Source organism: Marmota monax, unplaced genomic scaffold (assembly GCF_021218885.2).
Source record: "Marmota monax isolate L192 unplaced genomic scaffold, Marmota_monax_Labrador192_F-V1.1 WCK01_AAM20220418_F8-fsc00064, whole genome shotgun sequence".
Lineage (NCBI taxonomy): Eukaryota > Metazoa > Chordata > Mammalia > Rodentia > Sciuridae > Marmota > Marmota monax.
The window spans coordinates 8,596,167-8,611,248 of NW_026694542.1; the positions used below are offsets into that span (position 1 = coordinate 8,596,167).

Here is a 15,082-nt window from a genome sequence, read left to right on the forward strand (position 1 = left end):
CCCTCACTGGCTCGAGAAAGTCACGTGAGGTCCATAAAGTTAGTTTTATGGTTTTGGGGAGTTGACACCGCGCGGTATATTTCACATTCTCCAGAATGTTAAGTGACACTTTAACTGCTCGCTGTGGTGGGGAAGGGGGCAGAGGTAGGTGAGCGCTCTCTCAGCCTAGAGCAGCCTGACCAGCCCAGGAGGCGGTGGCGGCAGCCCAGGCCCAGCATTCCCGCAGTAAGTCGCTTCCAGCTTTCGCTTTCTTCCCTTGCAATTTTGGGTTTTGGGACTAGGGGAAGGAAATCTTGCTTCCAGAAGGGCTGTGGAGTGATATAGGGAAAATTTAGCTTGTTTTTATATACTCAGATCTGAGATATTGGGTGCCTGAGGTGGGAGCACTCAGTTCCAAAAGCTTTCAGTGCTTGAGGCTGCCTGGTTTATGTTTGCTGAAGTGTCGGATTCTTTGGGGCAAAGAGGGTTGCAGGAGACCCATGTTCCTTCTGTTCCCTTGGAAATTTGGGGAGCAAGAAGTGGGGATGTGCATTGCTGGAAGAAGGGCCTGTTGTTGGGGGGTATTTCACTACTGGCTATCTTCAGATTATCTTCACACCCCCAGGAAAAAAAAAAACTGATTTCATTTGTCAGAGGTATGTGGGGGGCGCACTGCTGGTCACTTTTATCTGAATACATCTGAGCTGAGAAAAACCACTAGGGAAAGAAGCTGCTGTGGGCTGCTTTGCCATGGAGTACTCTCTGGCTTTTGGATCTGTAAGTCCCACAAAAGAGAACTTCTCTTTCTCTATGACCTCATCAGGCTTATGCGGAATGGGAAACACATAACTATTGCACCAAAATTGAGCCCATTGGCTCCAACTGATCTCTTCTTCTAGGTTCTAAGAAGGATCTTGAGGTCAGAATGGGGAGCGGACAGAGAGGGTAATCTCCTCAATACCAAACCTAATTCCTGACCAGGAGGTGGAGAGCAAAGGAGCTTCTGCCCCAGCCTGGAGGAATTAGGTGTTTAAGTAGATCCCTGGCAAGCCCTCCACAAATAACACCTCAGGAATACAGACCCCCAACTGTGGGGAAGCAGCAAAAAGACCCAGGAGCTGGGAAAGGAAATTGGGAAGGTGCTCTTTTCTCTCTCCTCTTTTTCCTCCTCTCTCCCTATTATACCCTCAAAGGCCTCTTTGTTTTGTGGCCCCACAAATCAGAGGAACTTCAAGATCTGACCCTTTTCTAAAGAAAAGTTACCCTTATTCTAAAATCCAGAGACCTCTTCTGTACCAAATTGACACCTCCCCACAATTTAAGATCACTGGGGCCAACCACTCTCCCTCTTGCTTTCTCTGTCCCACCATCTCTTGATTCAGCTCACCAACTCCCGGGTAGATAATGCCTGGGATTGGAAATGTGGCATCTTGAGGGGCTCCTGACATTTGGGATAAAAATGGGTTACAAGATTTCCTGTTTTTCATTAAGGGGCAGTGGGACTGTCTTCTCTTTTCTGAAGCCGTTCTGTTTTCTGACCTGCCATTCTCTACCCATGCCTCACTTACAAGAGACCCTTAACAGGCTTTTAGAGCAGAGTTAGAGTATAGAGGGCTTGGGGTCCTCACCCTGATTTAAAGAAACATTTCCCCAAGAATGATGTGTGTCCCTTGGTGATATTGGTCAGCACCATTTAAAATATGAAAACATTTTGGAGGTATGGCCTCCACAGGTTTTCACTCTATACAAGGCAAGAGATTGATAGAGGTGCAGGGGAAGAGTGTAACGGCGGCTGAGTCCAATATGGGGCATCCAGGGGAGCCCCATTCTTACTGAGCTCCTGGCCTTACTCTGGCTTCTCTGTCCTGGATACTTCGTTAGTAACTTGAAGCCCCAGACAAGCCCCTAAAGATTCCCCCCCCCCATCACATATCAGTTCTGTAAACTCTGATAAAGAATGAATGATGTTAGCAGCCCAGAGACATAGCTGGGCAGATTTTCCTGAATAGCAAAGAGCAGCCCTAGATGGGGGTGCCCACTTAGGCCTCAGAAGCCAAACCACTGGAGGGTCTCCTCTGGATTTAAGTGGATCCTGGAGAAGAAGCCCTGACTGGCCTTTCCTCTTCCCCACTTTGGGCTACCTGGGCAACAATTCTCCCTGAACCCCAACAGAGACAAACTGAGAGAGGGAATGAGAGTTGGGGAGGTGGTTGGGGGCAAAAGAACTCTCCCTGCCCCAGACCTGAGTCCTCTCTTCCCACTTTTCCCCGAGAGTCCCTATTAGGAAACACTGCTCCTCTCTCTCCATATATCTCTTTTCCTTCCTCTCCCACTACTTTTTTCTCCCCTGCCAGTCCAGGCCTTAACCTTCTGGGCTATAAGCTGGCACCCTCTGACCAAATCCTTACCCTGGAGAAAGCCCCAGGAGGTGGCAGCCAGAGACTAAGGCTGCAGTTTCCCTTTTGCTCTGTGTCCAGCCTGGCCACCACTCAGTGGACAATTTGATTTTTTGTTTTATTTGGTTGTTTGTTTTATTTTGTTATGTTTCTCTGAGGCCACAGGGTGGGAGGAAGTATAAAGAAGTGTAAACAGGAAAGCCAGCCGGGCCTGGAGTTCCAAGTGCCCATATTTCATTGGCTTCCTCTCCATAACTGTGGTAGGGACACTTAACCCTTCCCTGGCTGTGAGAAGTTATTTACTGAGGCCTGGAAGGGCAGGACGCAGGAGACCAAAGAGAAAGCTCTTTTCTCTGCCTGGTTCCTTTATCCTTGGAATCTGGATGTTAGGGCGGAAGCCAAGGATTCAGAGCAAAGGGGAAGATAGACTACTCAGCACAATCCCCCACACTTAGTCCCTTTCCAGGACTTTTCCTCAGTACCGTTTTCTCTATATGGGCTTCCCTGGCCAACCTTGGAAGACAGGGCTAGCAAGAACAAGCTCCCTCTTTTAGAAGGGAGCTCATTGGTCCCTCACCCTATTTTGGAGTTTCTCAGGGTAATCGAATTTTGAGGATGGGATCTGCTCAGAGCGGGGATTTATTGATTACTGCAGCGCTGTTATACATCCATATTAATTAGCCCAGACACCGCCTGGAAACTGAGCTGTTTGGGGAGGGGGAGGGGAGAAATGGGGGCCCCTTAAGGAGAATAGACATTTCTCCCTAAGTGCTTCTAAGACGCAGATTGGAGAGTCACCCTCACAAGAATCCTGTGGTCCTTCCCAAGATCCCCAAGATTGAGGTCTCTGGACTTCTCAGAAAGGGGAAGAATGACAATTGAGTCTGGACTCCACACAAGTCTCCTGGGGTGGAATTAGACACCTCCCAGGTCGGTTCTGGCCGTTCTGGCCGGCCGGCCCTCACCCTCTCTTGCCTGCTAGAAGTCCTGTCTTGGTCATTTTCTCGCTGTCTCTGATGAAAGTTCCCAAAGCAACCTTTAAAGAGGAGTTAAACGTCTCCTCCCCACCTTCCTTTCAACTTTTCAAAGGTAGAAGCCTTTGATGGGTTTCGCGTTTGTTTTATTTTGCCTTGTTTTAGGGTCCTGTTTGTTGTTGTTTGGTAGTAATAATGTAATGGCCTTCCCCTTCCTCCTACCCCTCCCTCCAAAAAGTGATTAAAATCTGTTAAAGGATTTAATTAAGAGAGTTAAATGAAAAGGAAGGAGGCGCAAATGAGTTGGGGGAAAAACCCACACCAAAGCTATTCTCAACGATTAAATCGCCATTTTAACAATATAATGGAGTTTGCATCCTGAAAGGGGAAATCAACGCTCATATCTCATCAATAATTCATAGAGTCCGGGATCACGCAGAGGTCAGCAGACTGGGGGCCGCAGCGCTGGCCTACTTGGGGCTCAGAGTCGCTGCCGCATACATTATGCACTGCCGGCCACACCGCTGCCACCTCCGCAACCTCTACAGCAGCAGGCCGGGCAGGGCATGAAGACAGGTTTTGGCGAATCTTTCCTTCGTTCTGTTGGCGAATTCACTGAAATCCAAATCGCGGGTTTCAAAGAGTCGGGGTATTTAGGGCACTGGAGAGGTTAGGATTTCGAACAATTCGGGAACCTGTAGGATCCCTAAGAGTATCTCCTTTTCAAGTTTTAATCGTTCTCTCTTTCCCTCTTTTTTTCCTTTTTTCTATGGTTTAGGCATCTCCCTCCCTGTCTCTTCTCTTCCTAAATTTCCTCTGGAAGAGGAAGGTGCAGCATCCTGCAATTTCCTCTCCCTGGAATCGCTCCCAGGCCCGCGGGGCCGCGCCCTGGCTTTGCTCTCCTAGTGGACTGGGCTGAGCCCAAGCTGCTGCTGCCTGGGCTGCGCTGGCTTTGGTTGCCGCGAGCCCTGACCTCCGGGACCGGTGGGGTAGAAAGTACCGCAGGCCCCAGGCCCGCTGGCCTAACCATGAGCTAACCCCATGGAGGGGTGGGCAGTTAACCTTATAAGAGGTACCTAGAGGGCAGGTGCAGGAAAAGTGACAGCGTGGGAGGGGGGAGTCTCCTTGTTGGGGATTTGGAAGCACTAAGGGGATTAATCCCTATATCCGGATTTCTACTCTTTTACTTGTGTTCTTTCTCCTTCTCCTTCTCTCTCTCTCTCTCTCTCTCTCTCTCTCTCTCTCCCCAGCTCTTTAATTTGTGCTCCTTCTCTCTTTTTTTGTTTTCTGACTCCCAAGAGCCCCCAAAGGAAGGAGAAATGAAATCCTTCCTCCCCACAGTTGGGGGCCTAGGAGGTGCTATTTGGGCGGAAGGGAAACCGAAAGCGCGCAGGGTCTTTCACACTGGCCGAAAGGCAGAGGCTGTAACATCCCGGAGCTGCCAGTAGAGTCCGCCTTAGACCAAGTTCACAGCCAGGCTGGGACCTACGAGCTGCCAGCGAGCGGCCGTGCAAGGTGGCCCCAGGCCTCGCCGGGCTTGGTATTATTGGGACACAGGTCTCGCATCAGTCCTAAAAGCATAGTGGTCCTCTCCGCTCCCAAGGAAACCCTGCCCCAGACTCCTTTCATTCTTCACCCCAGAAATACCCTTCTCCGGGTCAGCCCACCCATTCTGCGGCTCCTCATAGACACCTCGCCTAGCAACCTTGGTCCCACTCTGGGGGACAAGAATGAAGAAGGGTGGATGGTCAAAGTTCTTCCAGGAGTCCTAACTGAAATGACCAGTGAGACTGCAGGCAGCAGGATCGGCGTTTTTTCCCCCCAAGTAATTATTTAATAATCAAAGACTCCTATTCCCCAGGTCTTAGTAAGGCCCTTAAGCGGTGACCGCGGGTGGCGGGGGTGAGGGTGGGGCGAAATGGGAGGAGCAAGGAAAGCGTTTTTTGCGCCTGGGTTTCTGCAGTCTGCATAGCAGAACGAGACTCTGGGCTGTGAGGCCAGTGTTATTGCCCGAGGGGTCGCAAAGTTGGAGGGTCAAAAGTTTACAGCATGCGTGAGCCAGGAGGCTGAGGCGTCTAGCGGTGGGGGCGGGGTGGGAAAGGGGGGAGGGGGCGGTGTGTGTGAAGAGAAAAGAGGGAGCAAGGGATGCTGGAGGTAAGGAAGGCAGGCGTATGGGTTGTGAGAACTGGGGGCGGGAGCAGACATGGGCAGAAGAGAGGCAGGTATCTAGGGAAGGAGAAACTGAGAAGGAAAAAAAAAACCCTTCAGTTAAAAACTTCAAGGGTGGTGGTGGGGGCTGCACAAAAGAGAGCGTCTAGGGGCGTGGCGAATCCTCTGTGCAGTTTTCTCTCCCAAAGATAACCTTTGAGTCACCATATAAAATGTAATTAAAACTTACCCAGCCGCATACATTTTAAAAATCCAATTACCCACACGTCCTTGCAGGACGTTCAGCAGGGCCAAAGAAAGCTTCGAAGGTGATTCTCACTAAATCGACCCCACCCCACTTGCCCTAAATGGGCCAAATTGCTGGCTCTTCCACCCCACCTCCCATCTCTTGGCTTGTTTTAAAGAACTACCAAACCCCCAGGCTGAGTCCAGGCAGCTGGAGTTCAAGACCACGGACAAGCACCAGAGGCTTTCTAAACTACAATTCCTAGGCTTAAGAACTAGAATATTGGAAGGTGGTTAGTTTGTTAGTTCTTTCACTCTCCCAAATCTCCTTTGGATGTTCATTCTGGCTCCCTCTCTTCCTATTAGGAGGAGGGAGGTGAAATGCAAAGGAAAAATACTGAATGGCCTCACAGAGATATTTTTTAACTGGAGTTGAGACAGGTGACCTGAAATGAACCTTGAATTCATGCATTAAGCTTAGCTCATAAGTAAAATGCTTAGAGAGACTGTAATTATAACACCAGGGCATATGCTTATTTTCGGTCTTTAAATGACTGTTGTATTATGAGATGTCATCATAGTCTCTTCCAAGCATTTAATATAAGAGATGCACTGCCCTTCCAGAATGTAGATAACCTGAGAGTTTTTGTAAAGATGCCCTTTGAAATATGACCAATGGAGGAAAAAGTTTACTATCAAAATTTAAATTGATTTGACCCCATTGTTTTTAAACTAAACCAGCTGGTGTAGGTCCCTATTGATACTTAGTTCTCAAACAAGTTTCTCTGGAATGACAGGCCAGGGAGGAATTCCTGGGTCCTGAGGAGGAAGAAGTCAAAGCCTGAACTGAAGAATCCATCTCTTTCTTTTCCCCGTCAATCTCTTTTGCCTCCAAGATAGAATGCTAATGAACTTAGGGATCTCTGGAATAGACTCCAATAAGATAAGGTCCTGTGCTGGAGGGCCCTCAGGATGAGGAAGGAGTGACCTCTATCATTTCAGACCAAGCTGGGCACCTTGGGAAGCAACTTTCCTTTCTTCCGTCTGTACTAGGGGAATACTACCTTTTCAGACTCTCCCTAGGCCTGAACCCTAAACTGGGTGGAAGAGGAGTCACCTGACCTACCTGGAGAAAGTAAAAAATGTGTTGTGGGCATTCCACCAGATCTTAACTATGGAGAAACAAATCCCGAAAATTTCTGGCTATTTAAAAACCTTGCTGATTTGCTCCTGAACCTCCTTGTGGTGATGGTGGGGGTAGGCAAAGGAGTTGCTTATAGATGAGAAATGTTTCATTCTAAAAATATTTTGGGGTGGAAAGATGTTGTTTTGTTCTTAAAGAACAACTTAAGCCTCTGAAAGCCAAATCCCCAAGTCTGGGCTTTGACTAGTGTAGTCCAGTCCCTATCTCTGAGTTCTTTCTGTCTTTTTTTTTTTTTTTTTTTTCAAATGTGTTGGGCTGTGGACCAAACTCTCCACTGCAAGAGGTGGAAGAGTCATTTCTGGGGACATAAGCTTCCAAAGTTTTTACAATAATTGGTGTATCTTTGGCACATGGGAGAGTAAATGAAGCCAATGGAGTGTATAATGGGGTGGGGATACAGGCTCTGCCAGTGCATGCATTTAGGGGAAAGGCTGAGGGAAAGGGGCCTTTCTAGCTCAGGCCTGCTTTCGGGTCCAGATACCCAATGCTGAACTTTCAGTTCTCTCCATACCAATCTTGTACTCAGACCTCAAAAGGAATCCCCACGGAATCTCATTCGTTCACTGTTTGCCCAGGGAATCAGATCTGACAAAAATATAGGAATGATGGAAAATCAAAGCAGGGGCGGGCCCGCCTGAATCCTACCCGAATGGGACTTTTTTGGGGGTGGGGGTTGGGTGAGGGGAAGAGGAGGTTCTGGCGAAAAGTCGAGCTGGAGAGGATGAGCTGAATCAAATTCCTGCTCTGTCATTTTTCTCCCAAGTAATGACCTGAGCAAAATACAATATGAACTGCGGAGCATATTATAGTAACTGCCTGCTCGTTGGGGAGGCCCGTAGAGGGGTGAACCGCAGGTCACGGCGTCTAAAAATTATTAAAATGTTCGAGAGCCTCATGACGCGCCTCACTGTTTAACAAAGACTGCCAAAGTATGAGATTAATACGAAAACTTGAGCTTCAAAACAAAAACACACAAAAAAAAAAAAAAAAAAAAAAAAAAAAAAAGTCTTGTTCCGGCCTCGGAGGGGGCTGGTGGCTCCTCTGCCCGCAGCCGAGGTTCGGTTTTCCGGACACACAATAGTGGACCAGAGAGAGCTCAGCTATTGCTCAGCGGATCTACGGGTCCGTCGGGAGGGCGCGGGGAGCGGCCTCGTGAGTACTCTTGCCGGCTCACCCTCTGGGCCTTCCTCTCCTCTGCGTGGACGCTGGTGCAGACTGCCTGGGGACTCGCTTCTGCTTGGCCCTTCGGTTTCCCTCCTTCCTGCGTCCCTTTCTCCGTGTCAACAAAAGGTAGACGATTCCTCACGGCCTGGGCACGCCTGACACGGCGGAGGGGGGCTGGGCAGCGAGAGGTCACGCTAGCAACCTGTGGCTGCCAGGAGAAGGCGACGGGGAAGCCTCCAAACGACCGCGGAGCGCAGGAGAGGTTGCTCTGAACGCGCGCGAGTCCCTTGCTGTTCTTATTTCTACTATGCACATTGCTGTTGGTATTCTTCCGGGTGAAGGGGAGAAAGGCAGTCTCCAGCTGTGGTGAAACCCATTCTGGGATTCGCAGATAAACCCTGTCCTCCACCCCTGGTGGCTGCACCCGGCTGGAGTGATGGTGGGGGCGGGGAGGGGTGTGTATGCGATGCCTTGCTGGGATGCGCAGGTGGCGGCTCCCAGAGCGCAGGGAAGAAAATCTCTGAACTCTGGCCCCAAGACCAACCATACCCAACCCCGAGGTGACTCTGCCTCCCATCCCACTCTCTTGAGGTGCTGTGGGCACCTGGGCCTCATTCCTTGTGAAGTATAGAGAAGCAGAGAGGCCCGGCGGCCAGCCAACGGGTTTCGAGAAAACTTTCAAAACGCTAACGGGTTTTAAGAGATCCGGCGAGAAAAGGACAGGAGGTACGGGACGGGAGAGGGTCCTGGCAGGTTGGAATGGGTCGTGGAACCCTTAAGTGGCATTTGAGATTATTTAAAAAGGTCCTTGTTTGATGGTAAAGAGCTGCTGGGGATCCTACCAGGGGCTCTCTGTGGGCCCAGGGCAAGTCTCCAGCCTAGATGGGGTCTGAAATTACCCGTTGGGCCTTCTCATGGCAAAAAATAGCAAGTACAATGTAATTGTTTTGCTTCAATTATGTATGGGCCTGGTCTGGCCAGGAGAATGTTGGTGTTAGCAATTAAAAACCAAGGCCAACTGTGTCAAAGACTAGATTTGGGATAAAAAAAAAAAATGAGGGTCTTTAGACCTAGTTGTCTGAAGTTGAGAGTTCCATTTCCATCTACCTGCTAGGATCCCAGGACTGGGGGTGGGCAGACACCTCTGGAGTGTGGTGGTTAGAGAATTGATTTGTTGGTAATGAAATTCATAGTGTTAGACTTGTTCAGGAGGGCTACAAGTATCTTTCAAAGCTAGGGAGATAGGTAGGATTCTGAAGGGAGGAGGCTTCTTCTGGCCACACCATCCCTCACCTGGCCACAGCTTTCACAGTCAAAGCCCGGTTCCTCCCAGCACAATCTCCAGTCTCCCAGTTTAGTAAATTTAGCAATTATTAGAAGCCTCAGGAAGTTGGTTCAGAAATCCCAGATCCACATTTTGGCCTCACAGCCAGTTATCCAAGCAGGTGGCTGGGCAAGTAAGTACATTGGCTTAGACATAGGAAATCCACCTGGGGCAAGGGAGTTAGGGACTGGGGTTCTTCTCCATATCTCTAGGGGATTATCCTCTTTTTCTGGCCCCCAGGAGGTTTGTGGGGACTAGGAGGAGCAGGCACATCATCTGGCTGCATCTTTTATGGTTCCTCATTGCCCTTCATTCGGAAATGAAACGCCTTTGATCTTTTTCTCAGGTTGTAAACAGAATTGCCCATCATTAAATATCCAGGACCCCATCTGCTTGGTCTCCCAGCATTTTTCTTTACAGCTGTTTCCCTCTCTTTACCATTGAATTTTTCCAAAAGGACTTTTATTACACCCTCTTCACACCCAGCCGCCTCTCCCTCCTCCCTTTACTGAGAGGCGCTTTGGAAAATATCTAGATATTCGTTTGATCACATCCTAAAGACCGTGAGGGGCACTGGAGGAGCCAATTGGGGTTTTGTTTTTTCCTTTAAAAAATAAAAGTCCTAGGGGGAGGGGCGGAGAGGGGCGCGAGTGCACCCAGAAGGGCCTGATTCCGACTTCAGGCAGCCTCAGGATGACCCTTTCTCCTTTTGTGCTTAGCTAATGTTTACATCTCATAATTCATGCGCCGCCACTGAGAGTTGCGAGTCGACCGCGAGGTTCGCGTCCCCTGGCTGACCGACTGCTTCTATTTCTCTCTAATATGAGGAGAGTTGAAAACCTTGTAATCCCAAGAATGGTACTGCAATGCCTTTTTCTGCTCCCAGAGCTCAAAACTAGAACAAAACGAAATAAAATGAAAGCACTCAAACCACACCTCAAATGAAGAACGTGCGGAAAGTAGGAGAACCGGAAAATTTCTGGGCCAAGAAGATCTGTCTGTCTTCTGTATATACCCTGTAGATCCGAATTTGTGTAAGGAATTTTGTGGTCACAAATTCGTATCTAGGGGAATATGTAGTTGACATAAACACTCCGCTCATTTTTTCCAGAAGAAAAAAAATAAACATTTTTCTAAATGAGGACAATCCACTGACTGACCATAAGAAGACTCCTTCCTTTTTGTTTCTTCGTCTTTCTTTCTCCTCCACCACTGGTTATAAATGGAGGAATCTTCTACCTGAACATCATGCCTGACCTTGGGAGCTGTGGTCCTTTTCCACTAGTCTAAAGAAGTTAATGAATGTTGGCGATGTTTTAAAATTTATCCTCTGGTGTCAAGCCCACCCATTTTCCATTCTAGGCTCAGAGAAGCTTTATTGGAAATTCTAAAAAAAAAAAAAAAATGACTCTTGCATACAATGCCAAGGCAAAGGAAATTCGCTTTTCAAACGGATGCTGAGGTTGCCTTTCCGTTAGGGTTCAGAACAAGATGCCCTGGAAATATGCGATTACTAAGGGTGGTGTTGTGTGTATGTGTGTGTGTGTGTAGGGGGGCGGGTGTTATCCAACCGCTTGGGTTTCTATCCCCAGTACTACAAGGGTGTGAGATTTCTATTCGCCGCGGAGGCTGCGGCATTAGCGGCAATTAGAACGTCTCTGGCGCCACGGTTTGTATTGCTCGGTTGATTCTGGAATTGGCAAATTGCTATTCAATTTGCTTTCCAAAGTTGCAGATTTTTTACTCCAGCGTTCATCTTTAGTGTAGGAAACCAAGTCGTTTTTCTGAGGTTGGGCCCTGTGAGGCAAAAGGAGTAGATAGGAGAATGGGGACAGACGGACTGACACCGCCAGGCTAATAGCGCAGCTAAATGCGATTTGGAAGGCGAGGTCTCCCCGAATTAGTGCATGAATTTCCTATCGATCCGCCCTAGGTTCCATTCATCTCTGACAAGTCACTCTGTGCACCCGCCCTCCAACTCCCCACGCCTCCTCTCTCACCCCATACCCCTCCCCATCTGGCAGAAGAGAAATGCCCCAAGCTCAGTGCCCCTCGCCCCCAGTGGGTTCCCCTTTGGAGGCGGAGCCCCCAGTCCGCCCGCTACTCCATTCCCACACAGATGCAGGGTGCAGGGGGTCGTCCTGGGGAGGAGATGGGGCCCTATGGAAAGCAGAGAATGCTGAACAGAGGTGAGGAAGAATAGGAGGGGCGACATCAGGAACCCCAACTTCTGAGGGGATCCAGGGATTGTTCTCTGTCCAGTGCAACAACAGGCCTTCCAGTCGCAACCTGCTAGCTCTCGCGCGCGCTCTCTCCTTGGCTCTCAGTCTCTCTGATGTCGGAGAGAGCAAGGAGAGGAGGGGGTCGCCCCACAGGAGCCCTATGTAAATCCTAGTGTTGGGTGGGTGGGTGGGGAGGGGAAAGAGAAGAAGGGGAAATAAACCTCTTTGGCTGGAGTAGGGTCCGGGTGAGCAGATTTCCTTATCCGGGAATCGCAGGCGGGGTGGCCATTGGCTCGGAGGATCACGTGGGCCCCTAACTTTGTTCACTTGACAGTAAGTAGGAGGGCTTTCGGAAACAGGAAAACGAGTCAGGGGTCGGAATAAATTTTAGTATATTTTGTGGGCAATTCCCAGAAATTAATGGCTATGAGTTCTTTTTTGATCAACTCAAACTATGTCGACCCCAAGTTCCCTCCGTGCGAGGAATATTCACAGAGCGATTACCTACCCAGCGACCACTCGCCGGGGTACTACGCCAGCGGCCAGAGGCGAGAGAGCAGCTTCCAACCCGAGGCGGGCTTCGGGCGGCGCGCGGCGTGCACCGTGCAGCGCTACGCGGCCTGCCGGGACCCCGGGCCCCCGCCGCCTCCGCCACCGCCACCACCCCCGCCGCCCCCGCCACCACCGGGGCTGTCCCCTCGGGCTCCTGTGCAGCCACCCGCCGGGGCCCTCCTCCCAGAGCCTGGCCAACGCTGTGAGGCGGTCAGCAACAGCCCCCCGCCGCCTCCCTGCGCCCAGAACCCCCTGCATCCCAGCCCGTCCCACTCCGCGTGCAAAGAGCCCGTCGTCTACCCCTGGATGCGCAAAGTTCACGTGAGCACGGGTGAGTGCGTGGGCACCCCTTCCCCTCCCACCCCTGGCGCTTTACACCGAAGGGACCTCGGAGGCATGGGGGGAGGGAGCTGGGGGAAGCCAATTGTCCCCGCTATAAACTCGCCATTGCCAGAGATTTACGGTCGCCTGTTTTCAGAGCCACATAATTACATCCCCCATAAATTTTTATGGCCTGGTGGGCCTTGCGCCTTTGAAGTCGGTTCCCCATCCTCTTCCCCATTCTCACCAGCGACTTTTTCGCCAGGGAGATGCATTCTCAGTGAAGTTGGAATTGGGGAGGGGTGTGGGATGTGGGGGAGGAGAAGGAGGAGGAGGTAGTAATCCGTATTTAAGCCGAGTTGAGTCAACTCCCAGTATTTATTTTTTCCTTTATTCCAGTCGGCCTCCTTGGCTGGAGAAGTAGGGAAAAGTTTTTACTGGGGGCAGGCACTGCTTGGAATCTGAGCAGCAAGGGTGGGAACTAAACAGAGGAAAGGTTTAGGGCAACTCCCCTCCCTCTTTTACCCCTTATTCTCCTACCCGGGGGCCCCAGGCCTAGGGGGAGAGAGGAGCGACTAAAACCTTACAAAGATTCCTCATTGCCCCCCACTAGATACCCAAACAACAACAACCAGGACAGCACAACCTTCCACATTTTAAGATCTTTCTCTTCCTGAGCTCCACTTCTTCCCTTTGGGGCTTTTCCCCTCTAGGAGGTAGAGGAGGTGTCTGGGAAGGAGGGAGGGAAGGAGACACTGTAAGTAGGAAGAAAGGGCTCTCCCTCCTCCCTTTTCGGGGGCAATAAAACTTTCTCTTTTTCCCTCTCTCTGTGTGTGTCCAGTAAACCCCAATTACGCCGGTGGGGAGCCCAAACGCTCTCGGACCGCCTACACTCGCCAGCAGGTCTTGGAGTTAGAGAAAGAATTTCACTACAACCGCTACCTGACTAGGCGCCGGAGGGTGGAGATCGCCCACGCTCTCTGCCTGTCAGAACGCCAGATCAAGATCTGGTTCCAGAACCGGCGCATGAAGTGGAAAAAAGACCACAAGTTGCCCAATACCAAGATCCGCTCGGGTAGCACCGCAGCAGCAGCAGCAGCAGCCGGAGGGCCCCTTGGCCGACCCAACGGAGGCCCCCCTGCGCTCTAGTGCCTCCCTCAACTGGAGCTGCGAACTTGGGGTGGGGGTCGAGGGTGGGCAGAGAGTGCAAGGGAGGGGAGACTGGGGGGTGCGTGAGGACCCCCCTCCCTTGGGCCTGGGCCTGGAAAATCCCACCTGCCCTCCCCCCACTTTAGCTATATGTGAATAAAAGCAAAGAAGGAGGGGTAGGGGAGCTTTATTTATAAATATGACAATAGGGAGCCCGGTGAGAGCCCCCCCCCCAGAAGCAAGGTTCAAGTCTCTTGCTTTATTCCTTAAAAAAAAAGAAAGAAAGAAAAAGAAAAGAGAAAGAAGAAGTAAGAAAAGAAAAAGACAGAAAGAGAAATAGGAGGAGGCTGAAGCTCCTCATTTCAGCTTTGGCGAAGATGGATCCACGTTTCATCTTTAATCACGCCAGGCCCAGGCCCATCTGTCTTGTTTACTCTGCCGAGGAGAGGACGGGCCTCGGTGGCGACCATTACCTCGACACTCGGCTAACAAATGAGGCCCGGCTCGGCTGCCGCCGCCTCTGCTGCTGCCGCTGCTGGAAGACAGCCTGGATTTTATTTCTTTGTCCCCCACTCCTGACACCCATCGAAAGCACCCTGTGACTGCCAGATAGCACAGTGTTTTGGCTACGGTAACAAACACATACACAACCTCCCTCTCTCTCAGTGCTGGTTCTGGGGGACAATGACTGCTCATCCCCTTCCACCATGGGATGAAGGGAACAGAAGGAAAGGGACACGTGGGGGAGGGACCTGCCTTGACAACACAGGAGCGGGCAGGGAAATTGAGTCCAAGGGGGAAGAAAAAAGAGTGACCCGGACACCTGGGAGGGCCTTCCACTAGAAGACCCTGCCATGCCTGGCAGGGTGAGGGGCCAGTTGAGTTCTGGGAGCTGGGCAGGACTCTCTGGCCAATCCTGAGTTGTACAGCAGAGGCCCTCTCTTAGACTGAAAATGAATGTGAAACTAGGAAATAAAATGTTGTGGCCCTCCCACTCTGAAAGGGGGATGTTGCAGAGCCCTCTTCCATAGTTTATCATTGTTGCATTGTTTATTATTATTATTATTATTATTATTATTATTATTATTTTATATCATGTGTGTCCTTCTCTCCTGTTCTCTTTCTGACATTCCAAACCAGGCACCTTCCTACCTTTGGGGCTGCCTGAGTCTAGAACCCTTCGTTGGCGTGAAAATTTGTGTCCTGTACAGAGTGACAATAGAAATAAATGTTCGGTTTCTTGTGACCATCACATCGTGTTTTTGTTGGAACCTCAATGTAAAGATATGGACAAATGCCACTCAGTGTATATGTTAAGCACCCTCGTGGGTTTGGCCTCCTGTTGTATGTGGTTGAAATCTTTTTTCCAAGGAGTCCAATGGGAATTTTTGTCTCAGAGGATC

At 50.3% G+C, this 15,082-nt stretch overlaps 2 protein-coding genes across 3 annotated transcripts in view; both read left to right on the forward strand.

The window, feature by feature from the left end:
- Hoxb3 (homeobox B3) overlaps window positions 1-15,082 on the forward strand; it is a 54,988-nt gene that overhangs the window by 13,897 nt on the left and 26,009 nt on the right. The window contains exon 1 of one of the 2 annotated variants that reach the window (XM_046420303.2): window positions 74-225. The exons of the other annotated variant lie outside the window; for it this stretch is intronic. The gene's annotated coding sequence lies outside the window, so the exon portion shown is untranslated. Of the gene's footprint in view, window positions 1-73; window positions 226-15,082 lie in introns of those variants that run through there. 2 annotated transcript variants of the gene reach the window in all.
- On the forward strand, window positions 11,876-14,931 carry Hoxb4 (homeobox B4). The gene is made up of 2 exons (XM_046420320.2): window positions 11,876-12,540; window positions 13,372-14,931. The coding sequence occupies exons 1-2, from the start codon at window positions 12,078-12,080 to the stop codon at window positions 13,677-13,679; spliced, it is 771 nt and encodes a 256-aa protein (XP_046276276.1). The 5' UTR covers window positions 11,876-12,077; the 3' UTR covers window positions 13,680-14,931.